The sequence below is a fragment of the Corvus hawaiiensis genome, chromosome 4 (assembly GCF_020740725.1).
Source record: "Corvus hawaiiensis isolate bCorHaw1 chromosome 4, bCorHaw1.pri.cur, whole genome shotgun sequence".
In the NCBI taxonomy this organism is placed as follows: Eukaryota; Metazoa; Chordata; class Aves; order Passeriformes; family Corvidae; genus Corvus; species Corvus hawaiiensis.
The window spans coordinates 66,726,008-66,750,618 of NC_063216.1; the positions used below are offsets into that span (position 1 = coordinate 66,726,008).

The 24,611-nt window shown below is 37.5% G+C and overlaps 1 protein-coding gene across 5 annotated transcripts in view; it reads left to right on the forward strand.

Moving 5' to 3' along the window:
• SRPK2 (SRSF protein kinase 2) overlaps positions 1–24,611 on the forward strand; it is a 137,088-nt gene that overhangs the window by 75,947 nt on the left and 36,530 nt on the right. For 4 of the 5 annotated variants that reach the window (XM_048302413.1, XM_048302416.1, XM_048302415.1 and 1 more), the window contains 4 exons: positions 17,529–17,680; positions 23,490–23,598; positions 24,153–24,240; positions 24,486–24,573. In XM_048302413.1, coding sequence (XP_048158370.1) covers positions 17,529–17,680; positions 23,490–23,598; positions 24,153–24,240; positions 24,486–24,573 — 437 coding nt within the window. Of the gene's footprint in view, positions 1–17,472; positions 17,681–23,489; positions 23,599–24,152; positions 24,241–24,485; positions 24,574–24,611 lie in introns of those variants that run through there. The other variant, XM_048302417.1, reaches the window with a different exon arrangement.

Genomic DNA, 24,611 nt, shown 5'->3' on the forward strand with positions numbered 1-24,611 from the left:
TCTCTGTTTTTCTTTAATTGATCTAAACACTTAGCAGAGTCAGAAAATTTACAGGAAATAAATGAATGAATCTTCCTGTTTATATCTTACGACTGTTTTCTGCTCTTGCTGGGCTGGGTCAGCTGGAGGATGTGTGGAGAGGCTGGAGTGAGCAGAGCCTTGAAGATCAGCAAGGGAGTATTCCTTCACCTATCTTTGTCCTACCTTAGATTTGTATGTTACTCTACAGATGGAAAAAAAAGCCCCAAACAGACGTGAAATATCCACAGGGCTTAAGCCCCACTTTATAATAACAATTTTGCATCTGGTCATTGATTATTATGAAGTAGTATTTGTAACCATTTTAACACCTTGTAATTGTGTGTTAGCACGTGAGGTAGTGTGGTGTTTTTTCCAGTGGGATCTGACAGAAAAAAATTTTAAGAAAGTCAGAGCAAGCTTCCTGAGGTTTACCATGAATTTTAAGTGCAAACTAGTATTTTATATTTAAAAAGCAGTTTTCATTTAAGGATTAATTCCTGTTAATTTAGTTGTATTTATTACCCGTGTATTTTGTATGTTTGTATTTTTCCCAGTTGCTCTTAAAATTCCTGATGGTACTGACAAATGTGTACGTTGTTCATGTGGAGTGGAAAGTACACCTTTTGTGGAAGGTACAGCTGAGAATGCTGCTGAATGTCAGACTGCGTGAACAAAGATCACTCTGGTGCTGGAGTTCTCATTTGCACGAAGAAGCAGCTGCTTTCAAACTAGTATTGGTTTTTTTATTCATTTTTATAGATCTTAATGATTCATAAAGATTTTTTACTTTTTCTTTAATGATAGACATAGGTAAATAACAGGCATCTCTGAGAAAAGCAGTTTGTACAGAAATAGCTGAAGGGAAAATTTCTTTTTTATGTTATTGGATTAAATTGCAGCTTGCTGTAATTTTGTAGGATCTTTATTTGGATATATTCCAGTCACCTGAAAAATAATAAATAACGTTATAAAGTCCAGGTCTCTTTGCAGTTGTAGTAATGAAATTAAAATAAAACATACTACACTGCAAAACTTAATAAAATTTTCAGTATATTGCCTTGCTACAAACACATGGATGACTTCTACTAATTTATAAATTGCCTGAAGAAACTGCTGTCTTCTCTAGACTGCTAAGCAAAAATCTTCTTTAAGCTTGGAGCTGTCTGGCCTACACTGATCCTTGGCTTCTGTAAATAGCTAGCAATGAAGCCCAAATGATTGATTTTAAAATTGTTCTCAATTATCTTTACCTATTGTCACTAGGATTTTATTAATGCAGCTGTTTCCAGAGAAGTACAGTTTTTCTGATCAAAACTTGTGCCCTGTGTGGTTCATTTTATTCATATTCTGGGAGTGTAAACAGTTACCACCCGAATTTAGGTAGCCCTGTCTTTCAGTTGTTACACTCTCCCCATAAAAAAGCAAAATTATTTTTAATAAAGTTTATTCATTCATTAATATAGCACTCATTCACTTGAAATTAAATGCCTATTTTTACTAGTCACCTAATGTGTAAATTGCCCTTTTTTTCTGTCATTGTTGTAGACAGTTGAAGTCAACTCGGTTTCTAAGTTCTAGTTTCTAGTCTCCTCACCTTTCTGAATTAGGTAGGTACATTTTATCTTCCTGGCATATGGCTTCAAAATTGTGATTATGAACACTATTCTCTTCTAATTTAGTCTGTACTACCTAGTATTTCATGTTGATACTTTCTTCCTGTCAATTATTTAATCTTTAAACTTGAATTTCTATGAATGTGATGACTGTTTTGAAGTCCCAGGTTATATTATAAATTGCATATGTTCTTTTCAAGAGAGATGACACCTGAGTAGTATCTTTGAGCCAAAGATAAAATTATTTTAGAGAATATGTCTTCTCTGCATTCTTTTGCAAAGCATATGTTTTTTGGGGCTGTCCAAAGTTAACTAAAGCAGAGCGGGAGTCTTTGTGTATGACTTTGGTCAATATTTTTAATTTCAGGTCTCTTACAATTCTAGAATCTTATTTATTTAAAATTCATGAGATACATAATTATTTTTATGTAAAATGATATTTTAAAAGGAAATGTCATTTCCTTTTAGAGCTACTGATTAATCTGCTTCTATTTAAAGATCTAATAACTCATACCGTAATCACACTCTCGTTAGAAAATAATTAGGTGGTTCTGGGGAGTCACAGTTATAAGAGCTAGTCATAGACCTGGGATGTTAGAAACAAACAAAAAACCAATCAAATCTTTGTTTTCCAGGAGATACAAAGAAACTTTTTTTGATTATATTATGTGATGGAAGTATGTGCATTTCTTCTTTTTCATTTTTGTCTTTGTGGATCTTGGTCAAAAAAGCTACATCAGCCCCAGTTCACCATACTCATACCAGCATTTTGGATGTCAAAATGGCAAATGAAATTCAGCCTAGATGAATGTTGAAGCAGTACACACTGAGAAATAATCGTAACTTTTCATATAAAATAAAGGATTCTGAGGTGATAATCATTATTTAGGGAACTACTGGTGAAATAGATGTTTCATTAAATCATCAGCTTTGTGCTCAGTAGTGATAAAAAGAGGCAAATACATGATTAGAAACAAAGGAGGAGACAACATTGTAGAAAATGTCATTGTACCAAAATACATACCCTCCACACGTTGCCTGTGGAATATTGCTTACAAAGAGAATAGCATGACAGGGTTCAGGGAAGAGTGAAGGGTAGGATCTTGAATTGTAGAGCAGCTTTCCTGTGAGGAAAGACAAAATTGAGTAGGACTCTTCAAGGCTGACAAACAGATGGCAGAGGGTGTACAGTAGATGTCTCTTAAAATTGTGTGCCAGGGAGAAGGTGACTGCAGAATGAATGTTCGCAGGCTTTCAGGACAAGAATCAGAAGAAATCAGTTGAAGCTACGAGATGGCAGATACAGAGCAAACACAAGGTCATGATCTTTTGGAAAAGGTGTAAGTGTGCTCTGAAATTCCATGCCATGCGAGATGGATGTTAGAAGTTTCCATTTGCTCAGAGGGGAACTGGATAGATTTGCAGAGTAAACATCAGGTGGGAGTTACTAAATACACAGGAATCCCATCTGGTGGCCTCTGAGCTGCTATTTTCTGGAGACCATAAAACTGCTTATGGGAGGAAGGATCCCTGTGTGCTTAGTTTGCTCTTAGGCTTTTCCTTTGACATCTGCATGTAGCTGTTTTTCTAAATATAGGTTATTGGTCTGTCTAGATCACTGAACTGACCTAGAATAGCCTTTTTAATAACATTGTACTCAAGTTCCTGGGTCTGCTCCTTTTTATGGGATTTCTGCCCTCAAGATAATTCATTCCAGTTAATGTTTGCAATTTTAAAGCATTTTGTTTGGAAGAAAGACGATAAAGGTAAGAAAGATGGTAAGACTTGACTCTAGTAATAGATTTTGGGTATTGGCTTTATGGTATAGGGAAGAACTAGCTACTTGAGGTAAAAATTACGTTTCTGATTGTGCACATCAAGGATTTGAATCAGCTTTTGAGTCTTTCTCATGTTGTCTGCGCGTGGAGAGTATGTGTAGCCTCTGTGTCTCCCACTCTGATATTTCTAGTAATAAATACATCCAGACAAAAAAAAAAAAAATTGCTTAAGAGCAGTAGTTCTTTTCAAAACATGTTACCTTTGAAACAGTGTTCTAAGAGAGTCTAAGAGTGGTGAGAGAAATTAGACTTAGTTTTTTTACTTCTACGTGAAAGTCTTGGCAGCATTTACCACCCCTTTAAATAGTCTTGAAAGGTATTTTGTGTTAGTCGTTTTACAGTAAGCTGCCTAATAAAGTTGTTTTGGTATTGAAAATGTATTTTGGGCATCATTTAGTGGGTTGTTTGCTGTTTAGAAGTTTGACAGTGTCTCCTGATCTCATGCCTGGTGCTGAAAGATGAGCACCAGCATGGGTTGGTTGCCCATGAGAGAGGTGGTAGAATCTCCATCCTTGGAGATACTCCAAGTAAGCCATCTGGAGATGGTTCTGGACAGCTGACTCTAGGTGGTTTGGCTGGAGCAGCAAGGATGTTGGACCAGATGATCTCCAGAGATCCCTTCTATGCTTGTGGACATAACACAGTTTGTGTTCAGAGGAAAAAACTGACACCAAACCCCCACCAGAATTGTGGGGCAGTGTTTTTATGGCAATATTTTAGCAGGAAATTTTTTTAAAGGGGGTGGGGGGAAAGAGAAGAAAGACATGCCATCCTCTTAAAAGAAGGGGAATGCTGAAGGTTAGGTTGGCTTTCCTTTGTTTCAGATTGTGTTACACAAAGTAGCCTTCATAGTCTCCTATCATGCCTTTTTTCGAGTAAGGCCCTTAAAGGAATAAATTAACTTCTAGTTTTTTCACAGGGCAATTGAAGAACACATGATTTTATTTACTGATGAAGTATGGAGCTTGTCTGTCTTTTTGATTAAAAGCAAGGAGAAAGGAATATACTGAATTCCACATACATGTGCATTTCCTATGCTGTGCTTTCGAGGCTAGTAATAAAAATGTACTTTGTATGTGTGATAGAAACTGTCTGAGAATACTTAAAGCTGCTTCAGCCAGTCTGGAGGCCTCCAATGAAATCTGAATGTTGTATATATGTTCTCTGTTGCATATTATATAAATATTACTTAAGCTCATTTCCTGCTTACATGGAAGCTATGTTGGCAGTCGAAATCAGGTCCAGTTTCCATGGCAACACAGTGGCACTGGGAGAAAGGCTGATGCTGTGCTGTGGTTGGTATTTTTATGCAAGGGAAGAGATGCAGACCTACATTTTTAGACAGGAAATGTATTTCAAGGCACAAAAGCATCTAGCAACTTTTATAAATTTGTTGGATAAGTAGATACATCTAATAATAGAAATTGAAACCTATTGTTTGCTGTTTGCAATAGAAAATAAATTTTTAGTTTTATCTAACATTACAGAAAGCCACTGTTAAATATATACACAATTATAACTGCTATATTTGCATGGAAATAGCAAGGAGACGTATGTATGTACTGAAGACAAAGGAGGTTTTGTACTGAGGCAAAACGGGCAAAACAGACTGAGGCATAGTCTCCTAGCCTTTTCATTCTAGTTTTCACCTTCTGAAATCCTTTCAAATAATTTTCACAAAGGTCTTTGCAGACTTAAAGAAAAATGCTTTTCTTTTTTTTCATGGTAGTCCTTTCACTCTAGTTTTCTTTACTATTTCTGTATTTCCAAAAGATAGTCCTTGCTTGTTTGTTCTTTCAGCCCTCTGTTATCCTTCAGCGGTACTTAGTAGTGGGACTCATTAAGGGCAGGGAGTTCTTAAGCCTGCAGTTTTGATGTGACTAGGGTGAAGCTTTGCTCATCTTGACTGTTGAGTGGGTGGTTGAGTCACCAACCCTGGAGGTGTCTAAAAGATGTGTAGATGTGGCACTTAGGGACCTGAGTTAGTGGTGGACTTGACAGTGCTGGGTTAATGGTTGGACATGATGACCTTAAAGATCTTCTCTGACCTGAATGGTTCTACGATCTCTTCGACTTTCTGTATTCCTCCTACACGCAAAGTTCTTGCTCCACCTCAGGGAAGTGGGATGTTCTGAGAAGATGAACTGAACTGGAAGCAGTATTCTTTAGAAGTGTGAAGGGCTCTTTTCATCCCTATGAATCATCATCTTTCTTTCCCAACCCTGGCACTATACAGTTAGTCTGTGTCTGATGTTGCCTAGCAACAATTCATCAAATGTCTAAAGGGAACTGATTTACCCTAGCTAGGACTCTTGTAGAAATCCAAGTAGATAAAATGTTCGTGGAAGAATATTAGCCTCTTCCTATGTCTGGCACCCACACTATCAATCAGGATTAAGCTCGATTTTACAGCTGTCCAAGGCTTGGCTGCCTTGTCACACTGATGATTTAAGGATGTCTCATTTTATAGTGGAATATCTCCATCCCATCCTACAATCAGCCTGTGCTTCAGCTATCATGTTTTCAGAGGCTTAGCAAATCATAACTCTCAGTGATAGCCTGTGTGCACAGTGGCACTGACCGCATATACGCATCCTCATTTAGGAGGAGAAAACCAACTTTGCCTCTGCAGTAACTATGTGTACTTAAGGGGAGATGAACCTTCTATGCTTCCAGTTCTTAGCTTTGTCTTCTGAAACACAGTGATTCAACTCAGAGTTTCCTTCAGCTCTTTTCTATTCATTATTACTGAGAGTCTACATAGCTTGAAGACTTCTCTGAGGCTTGTTACTGAGCCAGTGGCAAAGAACACTTTAACTGCCTTTGACACTGTCTCAGTGAAAGTCATGGCAGTGGCACATCACAAACATGTAGTGTGTCATAGTTTTAGCACCAGTCAGATCAGAAGCTGTGTCACCAACATAAACCCTAAACATTTACATTTTCGATAGCAGTAAGCTTGCCATGTTCCTTGGACCTCAGTTTCTGCTTGTAAATGTCATGGGTTTGAAGTCATGCTGTCAGGGTCCTTTACTGCCATTAGAACTCAGCACCACAGTGTTTCTCATCTTTATTGTGCCTTGCCAATCATCCTGCTCATTTGACTTTTGAAACCTAGAATAGAAAAGTTGTTCAGTTTTTCAGACAGCTCTGTGTGGGATCAGGTGCAGCAGGCACCATTGTCCTTCCGAGAAACCCTGAGATAAGGTTACCCCTGGAAAAGAAGTGAACTGGAGGCTGTAGCCTCGTGGAAATAATAGTTGCTGTCCACTTCCTGTTGTAAACTGGGTCCAGAATTTAGCTTTACAAGGTGAGCTTCTTTTCCTGAGCTGTAGAGTTTACTGCCCTGGTGGAGGAAGCTTCAGGCACAGCGTTCTGGTAGCAAGGCACAGGATATGGAAAGATCTCACTCGCAGAGGCAGGTGCCTCTTGAAGAGTTGCATTTTCTCTACAAAGGAGACAGTTCATCTGGGATATCACGACAGCTGGGATTCCTTGAATGCTTTTCCACCATGGATGAGACTCTCTTTTGCTGTTGGAAGTAGGAATATTCCAGTAAGTGAGTCATCCAGCATCCATGCTGTGAGGTAAAGCATGCCAAGGCTGGGATGAGTCAGATGGTCTGATAACCCTTATTCTCAGGCTTGCTGACACAAAATAGATTCTGAAAATCTCAACAGGAATTGTCACAGTATTTAGTATCCAAAATTGCCTCATTCAAGCCAGCTGGACGGTGCTCTGTAATACTGGGGTGACTTTCCTAACTGCTGAGTGGCTGCTTGCTTGTTGAAGATCCAGTCAAATGAAAGGTCCTTCACTTGCAAGCTGTAAAAATAATGGAAGGCTCTAAAATTGCTTCTACAGCCCCCAAGACAAATGGTTGATGGGCATAAGGGATAGAAAGGCATTTCCCTGGAAACATCTGGAAAGTCAAAGGGCTCATGGAGGAGCCTTAGAGACTGAGAATGATGACCTCTTCATTGGGGGAATGTGACAGGAGAGCATGCTGAATGCAGTGGCTTTTGGAAACAACATCTGCAAAAAATAAATAAAATATACCATGTTCTATGAGGTTGTTGGACAAGAGATCAACTTAAGTTTTGCATTAAGAAGTATGAAAAGTAAACTAACAGCAACAAAAAAGAATATCAGAGATCTAGGCACTTAAAAAAAGATACTTTTTAACCCAAGGAGCTTAAGTAACTGCTTTCCTAAAGATCATTTTATCAAAGTTATGCAAATAAGAGTGTGTTTTCATGTGTCTGAAGAGTAACAGTTGTTACTGCCTCTATGAAGACAAGAAGACAGAAAGATTAAATGGTCATGAAGCTAAAACCAGCTGCTTGTTATTTATCTGTGTTGGTGAGAATGAGTTTTTGTGAAAAACATATCTGTGATTTTTCCATTTGCTTGCTTTTGACTGCAGCTGGACTTGGCAATCTTTTTGCTGCTTTTACTTACTTCTGTTAGGAAAATCAATGCTTAATTTAACATGAATGAGCAATATACAGAGAGAAACTCAAAGCAGACATTTCATATATTGTACTTATGACCACATGTACCAAAATGGAAGAATATAACTGACTATTGAACACTAGCAAAACGTTTTTGCATGATAGGCATTTTTCCAACTTTTGTCTAATAATTAAGTTAAAATGTTTTGAGTTGCATATTTAGCTTTCTTTTATCAGTTTTACTGATACTGCAGTGCAAGCTGGGTACTTTCATAAAATGCTAGTAGGAATTGCGAAGAGATTTATTAAAACTCTTGTTTTATAGAGGAAATGCTACTGGAATTTGGAAGTTTTGGGAGAGGAGTTGTGTGTTTTTTGAAGGATTGAGATGAATTCTTTATTTTGAAAGAAAGCCTGTTAGTGAAAAGGAGTTATGATTGTTAATGTAAAGAGTTCATGTAAGATGCTTGTTTCAGCTTGTTGAAAGCAAGGTTAACAAGGAGAAGTTAGTTATCAGAGTTCCAACTGGTGCATTCAGAATTTATCACTGCAGTGAATGTTTGTATTTGCTGGAGACAGAGAGGTTCTTCTAATTGCTGACTTAGTCATGCAACCTTATTCCGTCCCTTTTCTCATTGCCTGAAGAACTGAGTTCCCAGACATAATCCAGAGTATGATGCATTCGCACTTAACAGGATGAATGGGTCTTTTAAACATTAAGTAAACATGGACATGAAAAATGCGTTTTTGCACTGAGATGATCACATGAAGTCAGGATTCCATTTTACCAGGGTGCTTTAGGGGTCAGGAAGAAACAGCCAACCGAAGGCAAGAGGTACTCTGCTGCTTGACTGCATTTGATATTAAGTGAAGGGTTACAATTTTACTGTTCCTATGAAATCTTTTCTACTAGGCCATTAAATAGGTAAAGAGGGTGTGAAACACTGCATTTATTGGTTTACTTCAGCTCATTTTGCTTCATTTGTCTTCAGTTATCTTCATATGGTTTATAACATAAAAATGGAATATATACTTCCTTGAAGGAGTTACTGTCCTGTGATAAAGACTAAATCCCGTATTTTGTAATTTAGTTATGAGTTCATATTTCAGTCCATATTTGACCTCAAAGGGTCAGTTACTTAAGTGGTTTTGGTGCCAAATCAAGTTAAATCTGCTAACTACTCCAGGGTCAGTTAGGGCTGTTGGAGAGCAGAGGGTGCTTCTTCCCCCTCTCCTTCAAAACTTGTAAATTTGTTGCTAGTGGCAACTGTAGGATACTGAAGCAACAACAGCATGTTTTCTGAATATATCTTATTAATAAAAAGACTAGAGACACTAACATGCCAAAGAGAAAGGCAGAAATTAAATACTACAACATAACATGCCAGAAAGAAAGTAAAAAATTGATTTCCATTTATACACTTGTGAGTCATTCTGTTAAAAGTAATCCATCATGCGGCCATAGTGAGAGGAAAAAGAAGTCAAAATAGCGTCCATTTCTGTCACTGTCTGCCAGTGTTTTCTGTCAGGTCATCCTGTTGGTCAGAAGTGGAGGTTCTTGCACATAGATAGAGGAAGAAGCTGTGCAGCATGAGAAGAGACTCTTGTTGCAAGAGGATTTGAAGAAGGTGAAGCTTCATGTGTGGTTTATGAGATTAGTTTATTTTTTAACTAATTTTTTATCATTGCTTTGGAGTGGTATTCCATGTCTGACGTACTTCAGGTGGAGGTTTTATTTTGACATGTTAGGATGCACATATAAGGAACTGAATTCTCTGTTGATTAGTCCATGGTACATGGATTTATGACAGGTGTCTGTTTCTCCTCTTTAGCTCTTTGGAATTTCTTAATTTGTGGTAGCCAAAAGCTTTGGAATTTCTTAATTTGTAGCAGCCAAAAGCTCTTGTGGGACTTACTGATGAGACTTGGGTGTTGCCAGAGCAGCGGTGGGAGATGGAAATGCAGTATAACCACCTCCATGCTTATGAAATGTAGCCCCTAGTGAGTGCAAGCAACCACAGTAGGCAAATAGGGCATGAAGAAAGGCTCCTCTCCATAGGAGGCCATTCCACTGGCAGAGTGAAAGAATCAAGTACATGTAACCCAGGCACCAGACCGTGACATCTGGGAGCTGCTAACAGAGGCAGTGGACAGACTCAGTAGTTGGTGCAGAAGGGCACAAAGAGGCACCCTGATCCCCAGTCTCAGTAGTGAACTCTTGCTCAGGGTCGGTCTGGTCATGCCTCAGAGCTCATTCCCCTGTAGCTGCTGGAGTCACTGCATGGAGTCACACCTGTGACAGGGACCTCCATCCAGACAAACTTGATGGTAGGTGTAGTTCTTTAGGTGTCAGGTTGCCCAGTGCGTGATGCTTCTCTGTGAAGCTGGGTCTGATAGTCACCTCTTCTGCAGAAGGTGTGTTACTGATCTCTTCACTCCCGTGATCAGTGACAGGACTTGGGGAAGTGGCGTGAAGTGAGTCAAGGGAGGTTTAGGTTGGATATTAGGAAAAAGTTCTTCACCCAGATAGTGGTTGGGCACTGGAACCCCATGGAAATGGTCCCAGCACCAAGCCTGACAGTGTTAAGAATCATTTGGATGAAATGTTCCGGCACATGATGTGATTTCTGGGGCTCTGAAGGACCAGGAGTTGGATTTGATGATGCTAGTTGGTTTCTTCCAACTCAAGGTATTCTATGATTTTAACATTCTCAGCCTTTATAACACTTTACTGGTGACCAGAAATACAGGTAAGGTGCTGAGTATCTATTCATATATTTTCTTTTTGTGCTGCCGGGTGGGTCTTTATTTTTTAATTAACTGTTGACTTTTTCTCTTTGCAAGTCTGTAATGAATGACTCGTCTGGAAAATACAACTCTGCGGAAAAAGCAGTATTTGAGGAAGAAAACACATGACTTTGGCAAGTCCAATTAAGCCTGAGGCTTTCTGGGTAGATTTGGCTTCTGGTTGACTATCTTAGTAACAGTTTAACAGAATTGCATTTGTTTGACAGCAAAACTTCATTTGGGACTGACTTTCAGAGCTTGAAACCAGTTACTTCTGGGAACTTGCTGTAACTGTGTCAGAGAAAGGCCATAAGAGTTGCCTCCTCAGCTTGGCAGACTTCTTCATCCTAGGTGTGATTTGATGTAATGGTAGGCTGCTACTGGCTCCCTTCAGCTCTGCCCATGGTGATGTGCTCTTCCTGTGATGCTGGGCTGGGGTGGTGACGTGGTAAAACTGCAGTACTTGCTGCGTGAAATGGCATTTATTTATAGTAGCTGTTGTTTTGAACGGAAGAAGGCAGTGTTCCTTGGCATTTCACTTGGACTTTGAGTGTGCCCAAGGTGGCCTCCAAAAGACTAGTAAGCAAGATGGGAATGAAAAATTCATTCTGTGTTTCTGTTTGAGGTTATGAAAGCTACTGTGTCTCAGCCTGCTCCGTTCCGGGATGGATTTTTACTGGTGCTTCTGTTAATGTTTGATGGTAGGATAGTATCTTTGGAAGGAATGTTAACAGTCCCAGGAGGAATGATAATTTTGTTTGATAATGACCAGATGTAGAAACTGCTTAATGCTTATGACATACCAGCACTCTCTCTTTTTATGCATAAATTTGCTAGAATTGGAGATTGTAGTACAGATTTGTACCACAGTAAGAACACAAATAGCGCTTTTCATACAAAGCAAAGCTGTCCCTGGGAGTTCACATCAACAGTTTCTTGGAGTTAGGTAAAAACACATCACCTTATGCCCTGTTTCCTTCTGGGTTTGTAGACTTTCTTTCTGAAAGCAGTAAGATGACCTCTGGCATAATTAAAAATAATGATTAAATTACAAATGATTTATCATAACTATTAAAATTTTAAAATATTCTGAATTACAATCCACTTAAAATCTTACTTAAAACATGCGACATAATTTTGTTCATTGAGTGATAACTTCAGAGTTATTTTGATATTTTTTATGGTTTTTGTTCTTTGTTTTATGTATGTGGATTTTTTTAGAAAGCCTTCATTTAAGGCTGCCTCCGGTTCAAAGAGCTCAGTGTTAGAAGGCACCTGTCTAATTAAGCTAAATTTGCATTTGGGAAAAAAGAGCAGGCAAGAATTCAGCTCATAAAGCAGACACCATTTGAACAAATGAGAAAGAGATCCAAACAGCTGAGTCTCTAAGGAATTAATAACAGCTGTAAGAAATTTGCGTATAAAGATTTCAGACTTTTAACTCTACAGAACGTTGAGAGCCTTTCCCAGGAGCACGAAAGCTATTGCCTTCTGGAGCTGGACAGAAGCATAGCTGGAGCTCCTTCCAGATGGACCCCCACACACTAGTAGATTTCATAAAGCTCCCATCTCTTAGGAGGCTTACAGCGTAATTCTTCTGATGCTCACTCTCCCCCTTGCTTCCTCTTTTTACCTCTTCAGATTGAAATTCCCTGTAGAACCTCTGTGGACGTGTCAGAAGGTTCGTAACATTGTTAGAATATAGTTTATTCCATATTTTATTTTATTAGGTATATGAAGAAGTTATTTAACCTAATTTTAATTGCATTTTCTGTTAGCAAAAAAAAGTCTTTGGTTGTGTTCATCTGAAAATCTTAGGGAAAGTTTTGTTTTCCCCTCAGATTGAGGTAGTTCTTAGCTTAATCTGACCAATTTCTGTCTCACAATTTTTTTTCATTTGGCACAGTCTGTTTCCTTCTGAAAAATGCTTTCCTAAAGTTAGGAGAATCGGGTGCAGGTTTTAGTAGTCACCATGTGTGCAGTACAGTGTTCGTAGTGAAGGACTCCTGCTGTTGCATTCCTATTCCCCATGAGAACATGAGGATTTCCTCAGATAGTCTTGTTCTATAGCAGTCTTGCCTGCAAGACATTCTTATCCACTACTTCATAATAAAAACATACTTTTTGTCTATGAGGGTTTTGGATAAAGAGGCCTGAAGTCTGCTTTGGTTTTGAGTAATGGAAATGATTCATTTGTTGAGGAAAAGATGAGGTGACTGCACAAGGACAGACCCAAGGTGCACCTACATTCCCTCTGGCCAGGAGCAGTTGCCTGGGGAGGAGTGCAGGGTTTGGGCCCCAGTGTGCTGAATACTGTTCTGCATCCAGCGGTCTCAGGCTGCTGGGCTTCACGAGCCAAAGGCGCTCCTGGGTTAGCCATCAGTTGATTTTTCTTCCTTGAGTTTTTTTGAGCCCTATTTGAACTTAACTAACTTCTCTTATGCGTGATATCAAAGGGAAAAAAGTCCGCTTTAGTTTTTAACATCATATTGCATGAGTAATTTTTTTTTCTTTGCATTTTCTGTCACCTTGGCCCAATTTGTGTGGGATGAGGCAGTGGACAGCCATTTCCTATTGGCTTTCTCTGTATCTCTCAAGATTTTGTAGCACTCTTCCGTCTTGTTTTCCTGGCTGAAGAGTTCTGGTATGTTCAGATGCTTCCCATATGGAAGGCATTTTGTGATTTTAATCACTCTCACTGCTCTTGTTTTACCTTTTTCAGAACAGAAGAATAACAAATGAACCCACAACATCAACAACAGCAAAAAAATGAATGGATTTTTCTGGATTTCTCATAGTATAATTTTCTCAGCATTTTAAGGTCTGAATGTTAAGGAGATTGCTTTTACTGTTGGCTGTTACCCAGTGGGAGCATGAAGCAACATGTCCATGAGGGAGAATAATAAAATTAAGTTGTCGGAAATGTTGTGTTTCATAACAGTGGGCAGTTGGTTTTTTTGTGAGACTCCATGCAGGGTTTTGACGTATTTTGCTTCAAGTTCACTGCAGAGGAGAAATACTTCAGCTTTTCTTTTGTCTTTTCCTAAGTATTCCCTCTAACAGCAATTTAAAAATAGGTTTTAATTGTGTTTTTATTGGACTTTGCTGTCAATTTATTTTTGTCCACAGAAAAGGCAGTAATTAAAAGACAAAAAATGCTGGCTAGTGTTTGCTAATTGTTTGTAGTGTTTCTTTCAATACAATTATAAGGTTTGTCATTGTAGCCTGTGGAGATGGTCAGTTCTGGGCATACCTGCTGACAGAATACTGAGACTCTAGAATGGTGTGTCGTCTTCTTCTGTTAATTAAGTGTTTATGCTTGGATGGTGATGAGCAACCTAATAGTGGTAGACCACAGAGTACCAAGTGATTACTTCAGAAAAAAGAAAAGCAGGTTTAGTATTTATCTCTGCATGCATGTGCTACATAATGCACATTATTACAAAGCATTTTAGGAGTAAGAAAGAGTAATAACTTGAAATAATGGTTGTTGAATAGCTCTTGATGTTATGATAGTATTTGACAATTATATTTCTGAAAAGGAAATGGAGATTACAGACATGTTGGTGAGTCACAGCTTTCTAAATGGTTGGGTTTTTTAATGCCAGTGATGTTTGAAAATCTACTCAAAAGAAAAATAATTTACATTTTAGCAGACTATACTGGAAAAAATGAAATCTAAGCTGAATAAACTGTATATTCATGCCATAAATTGCAAATGAAGATGTTGTTAAAGCATTCATCATAACTTATCTTTGCAATTCGATAAAAGGCCTACTAAGAAATAGCAACATTGGAGTTCTCTCACTGATGTCCTTCCTAACACTGTGGAACTGTGAATTGGCAGAAGAGCTGGATTGGGGATGCCAGGATGAGTTACTCAACCTGTAGGCAGAATTTAAGCTGTCAAGTGAAGTGTTGAAGGCTTGATCTCTACATATACCCTAGAAAAGTAAAAGTGAACAAAACTAAAGAACAACAAGAATCTCTTGCTAAGAATTCTAAACTAGAGGAAAAAATTGCCAAAAATGCAGAATTAGCAGTCAGACTGATGTAACTCAGCATGTTGCTTTCCTTCCCTCATGTTTCTGTACTAATATTTGATTGCTCCAAAAGGTGCAAGCAAAGCTAAATGGACAAATCAAAGATCTTCCTCAGTTTAAAGCAGTGTTTTGTTATTTGCAGATAAAAATCATAAATCCAGAAGGAAATAAGGTAGTATCCTTCCTTTCTTCCTGATGTCCACAAAGGACAGTAAGAAAGCAGTCCTGAATATAAAAATCAACTGGGATTGAAGACAGGAAAAATAACCCTTTTCAAACCAAAATCAAATACAGTAGCTTGAGAAAGACTCAGAGCCAACCCTGTTTTCTTAACCTGTTTCCCTAGGAATAAATTTATCTTGTGGTTTTTTTGAAATCCTGTGCTGGATACTTCTGTCTCTCTCAGAGGGAGATTCTTGGAATGGCTTAATATTTATTTGAAAATGAGTGACAAAATGTGTGAATCTCAATTCCTGAAATGCTTCTGATTCTCTTTAAAATCTGTCATGTAAAGAAATAGAGCAAGTAGTTGTCATTTTAAAAACCAAAATCAGCACAATTTCAACGAATTTTTGAACTTACACCCCCATATTGCATTTCCCTACCCTACTCTGGGCTTTCTATAGTTGTACCATTTCATGTGACCAAAATAGTAACATGGAAACTTGTGGTCAGAACAAAGGAAGATGATGGTACCATCCAAAATAAGGAGTCCAGGCACTGATGGATGTGCCTCTGTTCCTGGCATGCTGCTTTCAGATATACTGATGAAGTGCAGACTATTTCACTATGCGTTCTTTTTTGCTGCTTGTAGAATCATTTAGGCTGGAGAATACTTTTAAGGCCATCAAGTCCAACCATTGGTTTTTAATTTTTAAGAGTTCATAGCTCTTGATCTGTGTATCCAAAATGGTCCTGTGCCTAGCAGATGAAGTTTCAGGGTTTGTAATGTAGATCCTTATATGATGGTTTGTTGGATTAAAGCTTTCAGGTCAGGTGTGGGAGCTGTCAGCTTGCTGACACTCTGAAACCTGGCTGGTTCATGAAACCAGGAGGGCCAGTAATCTGGTTTGTGGTAAGATTAGCTGGTCAGAGGATTTGCTGCACCTTGCATTTGCAGTTTACTTTCCTCTCAGTGTACCAGATAAAGACTTCTGTAGGGAGCCAGAAATGAAAGAGGGAGGCAAACAACCAACATAATTTAAGTAGGAGCATTGCAAATATATTTACTGTTTCTCCTACAAATGGATCCCTTCTTTCTCTTCTATTCTGTCTAGTTTCATGTGGTTAAAAATTACATAAATTTATTTACTTCGTTAGATTTCTCATCGTAACTTAAATCGTTGATAAATTAGTTCAAAATACTCCTTTTAAAATCTGACCATTTATTGATTGAAGAATTTTATTATCTGAAAGGGGTAGCAGGCAGATAAATTTGGTATTCCATGCAGCTTGCAGTGATGTCTTATAAAGCAAAGGTGTAACAGCAGCTGCTGTGCAGGTGGTGAATGTTGCCATTGGAATTTGTTTCTGACCAACCATGTTCTCTTTGACACCAAGTGCTCTGTCTGTCTTGAACAATTGCAGTGTGTAAGAAGAAAAAGAAATTATGAGGAAGGGGACTTAGAAGTGGGATAAACATAAGTACAGTTTTTACTCATGATCAAGGAAGTATTCGGATCTTAATTCTGAAACATCAGCAAATTACAGATTTCTGGGTTTTTTATGACATGAAGGATAAAATACTGTTAATATGGGGTTTTTTAGATGTGGTTAATTTGAAATAGATATAAATGTAAGTTATAGCAGCTTTTGATGGCACAAATGCTTTTAGTTACTTTGAAATTGTATTTGGAAAGTATATACTTTTTATTTGTAAGAGGTATGAATACAAAAAATAACAGCACCAACCTGTTTGGGGAAGGCTTTCTTAGTTATATGACAAAGAGGTCACTTCAACCCTGAACTTAAGTCTGTTGAAAATGCTCGATTTTGAAATGTGAGTAGTTCATAGTTGTACCTAGTATGGCTTTCTTCGGAACAGGATATAAAATATATTTCACTTTGGTTGTTTTTTTTTTTTTAAATTGGAGCTGCAAAACAAGGAAAAAACCCATCTCTTGGTTGGTGGTGTCAGGCTTTGGTGATTTTGTTTTGGTTTTTTTAATTAATTAGTGCATATTAAAGCATGTGATATGCTCTGGAATGAGAATCGTAGACTACCTAGGAAGATCAGTTTTTTTCTCTTACTTTCTAATAGATGTTTTCAGTATTTTGTATACTGATACAGCTTTCCATAGTGTTGGCAGCAGCTACAGAATGAGAAGTGCATTAAGATTTGGGTCAGTGTCTGTAGAAGATTGTTTCTTGCTGTCTATTCATGAGATCCTTCCTACTGCAGCTAGCAGGCAGGAGCTTCTGAATAACTTGATATTTTTTGAAAAAATACTTCCCAGTTGTGCTCAAGAAGATGGGTCTAACATCTCATTTGCTTGTCAGGAATTTCAAAAGCTTGTCTGTATCTGATTATGTATTTCATGTATCTTTTGCAAGCTCTTTCACTTGAGACCTGCTCTTGGTTTGGCCAGGTTCCTCTCTGTCCATGCCTCCCTAGTGTACCAAGGGAGATACAAAAGGTGACAATGAGAATGGAGATGCTTCACGGGTTTTTTTTCATTTTTTATTTCCCACTGGTTTTTCATCCCCCCCGAAGGGCTGGGCTACCCTAGTGATGAGGCTCTTTACTAAGTGTGCTCTCTCTCCCATTTCCAGGCCAGAGCCTCAGCAGAAAGCTCCCTCTGCACCTCCGCCTCCACCCCCACCCCCGCCTCCGCCCCTGCCGGAGCCCGCCCCGCCTGAGCCAGAGGAAGAGATTTTAGGGTCCGACGATGAGGAGCAAGAGGATCCTGCAGATTACTGTAAAGGTGTGTGCAATTCACCACTGGCGGTGAGGTAAACGCTGTCATGCCAGTCTTGGCTCTTGTTCTTGAGGGATTTTTAAAGAGCTGATCTTTAATTATGGAATTTGCTTATACAAGAACTAGGAACAACTCTTCATTTCAGGTCCCAACGCATAATTGTCTTCAGCTTTAATTTTTCACTTAGCCACAGCTTCTTTATACCTTTTTCAATAAATATGGAAGTACTTCATCCCTGTATTCTTCCTGATGTCCTAGTTAGAAGAATAGAGAATAAACTTCCCTTGATTGATGTGAGTTGTAAGAGAAACAAAAACACCCAAACCAAGACAAACAACCCCTCTCACACTCCAAAAGGTTCTAAAATGCCTTGGTGCCTTTAACAGCATTACCTAAAATTATTTTTTAAACTGTATCTTTTTTTTTTCCTTCCTTCTCACACTTGCACTAGCTTAAGGTGTTACATGCTTCTTTTCCACATGGTGTCTTCCACAGCTCTCAGCATTGTCTGAGGCTCTCTACATCTTCATTTTAACTCAATTTCCTTAATTTTTGTATTGGTTATATTCAGTTTTAAAATACTGTTAAATGTGTAAAAGCATGACTGCAGTACAGCCGTGTCAATACTTAAATTTTTTTTAATGTCACTGCTAAAGTTGCAAGTCTGTTCCCATTAGGGTAGAATGTACACTGTACTTACATAAAAAATGATATATAACAGTTTTATCAACTGTGGGTTATCTATTGTAGTAGATTTCAAGAATACAAATATACTTACTTACATCAGAGTTCTATCACTTCAGATTAGTATTTTTGAATAGTCAAAAAGCACTGTATGGACACTGACTATATCTGTTATTCTGTATTCCTCATACCAAGAAACACTTCCTGTGTCAAATATGATAATGTTGTCTTATCAGAAGTTTCTGTATAAGCCTGGGAATGTGCTATTTTAAGAATTCCCCTTCCCAGCCTGGAACAAGTGTTTAATGTTTTCAGATTTAACAATGGAAAGTGACTGTTTCATTTTGGTGTAAGGAGTTTTATTAGTATATTATATTTCAAATGTGTAAGTGGCTTAGAAATGCCAGTAGTGAAAGCTAAAGAATGAACTCAAACTAAATGTCGAAGTCTGTGGCAGGGCAAAGAAAAACATGTTGCTAAACCATGCTCCGGTATTTTGGTTTTTTATTATTTTGTTAAAACACATTTGTTCCTTAAGATAACTCTTTCAGTGTCCTTAACATCTTCCATCAGTGAATAAGGATTTGTTTAAACATCTGTGTACTTGTAAACATCCGTATTTCCTTGAGATTAAGCATTTCAAAGCTCTCACTTAATTCTTTCCCGAAGTAAGGGCTGCATTTAATTTCAAACAATCCATTGTTGTCTGTTTTCCAATATCTCTTGCAAAAGTCACCATCTGCAGAAGCTAGATCACAAAACAAAAAAATAGTCTAAGTTGAGAGCCTGCTTATGAGTTACCTGTTTAACTGGAGCAGGTCAGTAGTGAGATCTGTATACTTTTAAAATAAACTACGTGTTACATTAAAAATACTTGCAGGCTTCCTGAAAAGTTAAAGGGAACTCCTGTATGCATACAGGTTCTTCTGAATTCTTCTGATCCCGAGGCTTTGAATTTTTGAAAGTATATTAAAGATGGTTCAAGATTTGGTCCATTTGGATGTCATGATCATTACTTGTTTCTGCAAGAGCAGTGCTTTTTTGCTTCAGTAGAGGATTTACTTATTTTGTGACCCTAATTTCCTGTAAGACTGAGCAGTGCATTTCCTTCTTTCAGTCTGCTGATGTGGAACTGAAGGGAAGGTCACCATAAGGATCTGAATTCATGACCACATTGGGATTTGTTTATATGTTTTATATTCTGTATAGGGAATGAATAAGTTATTTGGTAAAGAACTCCAGGAATGGCATTTAGATACATTTTCCATTTTTTTGAGAGATTTTTTTTTTAGCTTGAATATCCTTTTCTGTTTTGGGTAGCCTAATCTGTATTTACAGAATGGAAGACAAAGATTTGGAAATTACTATTTATTATTGGAGTGTCTCTTTTATTCCTAACTTGGTCTTCAAAATGGCAGTCTTCCAGGATTTTTGACTGAGGCACAGAGCATACTTATCTCTTCTCAACCCCAATCTGAAATTTCATAGGAGGGAAATTTTGATGACGAGTATATAATTATTTTTTTCAGGAATTCAACATATGGCCTCTTAGCTGTACTTCCTGAGTATTTTTGTTACTGATTTTATTTTTAAGGTATGTTACTGTGTGCTGGGTTGCATCTTGACCACATTACATGGTGATTAGTAAATAGTCATAGTAGTATTTTTTAATGAGGAAAATGGATCAATTTGTATTAGCACCTGATGTGAAAGAGACTGACTAACAGCCGTCTGTGAAAAGCAGACTAACTTCTGTTCCCTGGGGGCTTCCTCCAGGGCCTGTTTAAATCTGTGACATTACTTCTGTTTGTGTCACTTAATTTGCATAACATGCTTTTCAAATATTTATTTGTTTAAGGAATAGAAATACCAATAGTCCAACTGAATGATTTTTTCAAGGGGTACCTTATAAAGCTAGATTTTCTTCTTCTCTGAAAAGCCTTGAAACACTTGGAGATTTTTTTCAACAGTGTGTTGTGCCATGGGTGTAATTGGAATTTTTTGCTTCTCTGATCATCTTCTTTGCCCCCGGAGATGTCTCCCATTCATCCAGTTCACAAAGGGAGTAATTCCCTATACAAACATAGAACGAGCCAGCTACAATTACCAACACATTCAGGAGACATTCAGGAATAATGAACTCATTTTTCTGACCCTCTTTCTTGCATGCATGTAGCTAGCTAGCTGTGAGAGACACTTTTTTTTCTGTGTGTGCTGCAGTGAATAGTACAACAGGGTTTGGTTGGTTTTTTTTTTTTTTTTTGGTTACATTATCAGCAGTGCCACTTATACATTGTATATTTTCAAATGCCAGTATTGTTCTTCCAAAAGCACATAATTTTTATCAGCTTGTTAATTTTGCATGGATGCTTTCTTGTTACTAATATTTAGAAATACTTTCGTTACCATGGACGACTAAATGGTTACATTAATCATGGCATGACACCGTTTTTTAAAATACACATAACTAAGTGGGTTGTTACCTGGTTGTCCACAACGTGTACACGCATATGTTGCTGATATGAATAATCAGAGAATAACATGTAGAGGAGTGGTAACAGATTATTTCCAAAACTGCTCCTGTTGTGACTCAGGACAGTGGAAAGTATCTTGTGAAATATATATACTTGTATGCTATATATGCTACCTCTGTTGGCATCTGTCACATATGCTGATGTATTGCTATAATTAGTTATGACAGTGGTGTAGGGACCAAAATAACATGGTTTTTACATATATAGTATTGTTATGCTTCCAACACGTAGAATTTACTAAAATAACTTCTCAATCCCCAGTTTATTAACTTCGGAGTCTTTCTCTTATTTCCCCTCTGCTGTTTTCTGTCTGTGATGGGAAGAAACTATCACAAGTTTTTGATTATTTTTGACCCTTTGAAACACAAGTATGCCAAAAGCTGTTTGTAGAGTCAGACTTAAAAGGCACTTGTTTGCCTAAACTATTTATAGGAATATATTTTTATCTGTGATGGTGTATTGTGTAGAAGTCTCATATAAATTTTGCAGGTCATCAGATTTGATTCACTTAACAAATGCAAACCTTTTCAGTAATGGAAAGGTAGAATTCCTGTATGTTCTCTTAAGTTTCCTCTGGCATCTATGACTTCATCATCTTGCATAGAATTTTGCGGGAAAAAAAATTACCAAGTAATTATATTTTTGTTTGTTTGTTTTGAACCAGTCAATAACTGTCTTAAATAATGATCATATTTATCCAGATTGTTAAACATCTCCATCAGCTGTTACTAGAAGGATGCTTAAATAGACAAAATAAAATTTAGTTTTGTTTTTAGTTTTTGTATTAGTACAGATTCATGTATTTGCATTTATTCAGCAAAATTTCTATAATAATGAAGCTGCAATAGACTTGGGATTCATATGTGGCTGATACTGTTGCTTTTTGTAAATGGACAGTATAATAGACAGCCCTTACTCTCAGTAAGTCCATGTCCCCCCTTCTCTCCTTGACAGTAAATCCCATCAGGGGTTCCAAAAGTGATCTGGTTTTTGATTTGGAAATAAGGAGTTCCTGCTTGGCAGTGTGGGCATCCTTACTGAGGTTGGCACAACTCGGGAGTGGAAATTAAAGTATCATTTTAGTTTGCTGGGTGAGTTGTCCTGGCAGCTTTCAGGAATATTTCCTTCCCAGTGATGGGAGGGGTGGGGAGGTCTTCCCCAAGGGAAGGGTCTGCTGTTTGCTAAGCTTGCAGTTACACCTTAGCACATATATATCAAAGCTGTGTGTGTTTTAGAGTTTGTTAGACATACCAACATCTAACACAACACGTCATTTAAGCTTCTCCTGAGTATGTAATCTTTATAATTCTGTTGCACAGTTGTGTTAACTTTATTAATCTGCTCTGGCAGCATAAGAGAGTTCATAAAAAAACTGTTGAACTTCTGTTAAGGCAGAAGATGTTATTAACAAAAGAAAGAATATAAATATATCCAGATTGGACATCATTGTTCCCACAGATAAAAGGAGATAAGAGAGAAGTGCCTGTTTTAAATCCAAGGAATTAAGTTATAAATTCACGTTATTGTCTTAACCAGTTCTAACAAGATTTTCAGGGGATTCAAAACAGATACAGCAACTTACAGAAGTAGTCTGAGGTTTTAATGATTCAATAACTGAGGGTCCTGCCAAAGGACAGTTGGGCATGACATTGTGAAGGACCAGAAAGGGACAAAGAAGTGATTCCTTGAAAGCTGCTCTGAGTCTGCTGCTGGTGATGTCCTGGAGGGTTGCATGGTGCAGCTTTATTGTTTGCAATTTAGGTAGAATTGTGGATGTTACTGTTGGTGTGTTAAGGTCTGAATAAAAATCTTGGGTGTTCATTGTCTTCCCTGTGTTTAACTAGGAGTAGGAATGTCTCCTAAAATACAAAGGAAATAAAAGGCTTCATTACACCTCCTAGAAACCTGAGCTTCAGCTTGCCCTCTCCTGTTGGCTTTTCTGCCTAATGGAGTTGTGGAGAACCTGTGTAGCGGTGTAAGTTTGGACTGCAGACTTTGGTAATGAAAAAGCAGTTTGGACAAAGCCCAGAGCTGCCTGCTTTCTCTTCTTCCTCCTCACTGTAAAACCTTCAGAGATGAGAAAAAGACATTGCTACTGTGGGTCAGGAGCCAAGTAGAAGAGTATCAATAAATCCTGCATTGTTCATAACATTTTCTCAGGAAGTATTTTATTGCTGCTTTTATTACTAGAAAGCAAATGGGAATTAAAACAATCTCTGCTGAGATTCTGCAATCATCCAAAATACGTTGACTGGAGAGGCTTCAAATATGATAAAGAAATAATGTAGATATTTTCTGTCCTGTCTCTGAAGTGGAAGATAAGCCTGAGGAAATAGAGAACAGATGGTAATATTACCATAAATAAAAGCCATAAGAGAGAAGGGTGAATAAACTCTACAGTAGTTACAGGACATGATTTTTTTCCTTCCAGGCCAAGCAAGGCAGAATTTTTAACATTAAAGTTTTCTTTAGATTTCCTATTTATAGTACAGGACAATTTGAAGAGGAACATTTGTACTATGAGAGAATTACTTGAAAACCTGAAAATTATTGTTTGTTTTCTAAATATTCTTTTTTCTACTTATTTTTCATGAAAGGAGGCTATCATCCAGTGAAAATTGGTGATCTTTTCAATGGCCGGTATCATGTTATTAGAAAGTTAGGATGGGGACACTTCTCTACAGTGTGGCTATGCTGGGATATGCAGTAAGAAAACTATTTATTTCCATATACTTTTTTCATAATATGTTACTGTCTTTTGTTTGCAGTAACTTTTGTTTTATGTGCATGATAAAGTTATGTAACTGTTTACTGTCATTTTGTGCAGAAAGATGCCTACAGTCTTATTTAGCTCTTGATTAGCGGTGTAGTTTATCAAAGCTCTCAGAAATAAATGTAATTCTATTTTCTTTGACAAATTAGCTTTGTTTATTGAATTTGCATGTTGCCGTGAGCATGCAAGAATAAGCTAATATTTTTATTTCTGTGGTATCTTTAATGAAAAAATGTAATTACCTTCATTAAATGATAAAATGTGTAAGCAGATTCCTCTTTTAGAAACATTAGCATCAAGGAGACAAAATACTCAATAAATTAGGCTGTTAACAGAGTATTGCTAAAAGTTGTTGTTAAGTGTAATTTCAGCATTTTCTGTCAGGATGCATTAGACTATGAAATAGTCTATTTAAAATTTCCCAACCTTCAAAGTATGTTTGTTTTAGCTCAGCATATGTGTTGAAAATGTATCTTTTCTTTTCAAGGGGAAAAAGGTTTGTTGCAATGAAAGTTGTAAAAAGTGCCCAGCATTATACAGAGACAGCCTTGGATGAAATAAAGTTGCTCAAATGTGTAAGTATCACTATTGCAATACAGTGTTCAATAACAATAATAACAGTAATAATGGATTAAAAAGAACACAGAGAATTGGTTTTAGATTTTTTTTTTTTTTTACATATTCTCCTGTAAACATCTGGCTTGTTATGTGTTACCATGTTTTCTGAAGCTCCAAAATACTGTTTATGTGGAAATCTAACTAATTAGTATTTTAAAGTGATTTTTTTCCTAAAATGTCAGTGTTTGCGTTCTTGGTTTAGGTTCGTGAAAGTGACCCTAATGATCCCAACAAGGATATGGTTGTACAGCTAATTGATGACTTCAAAATTTCTGGAATGAATGGAATTCATATCCTTTTAAGAACATGGCATTCTCATTAAAAATAT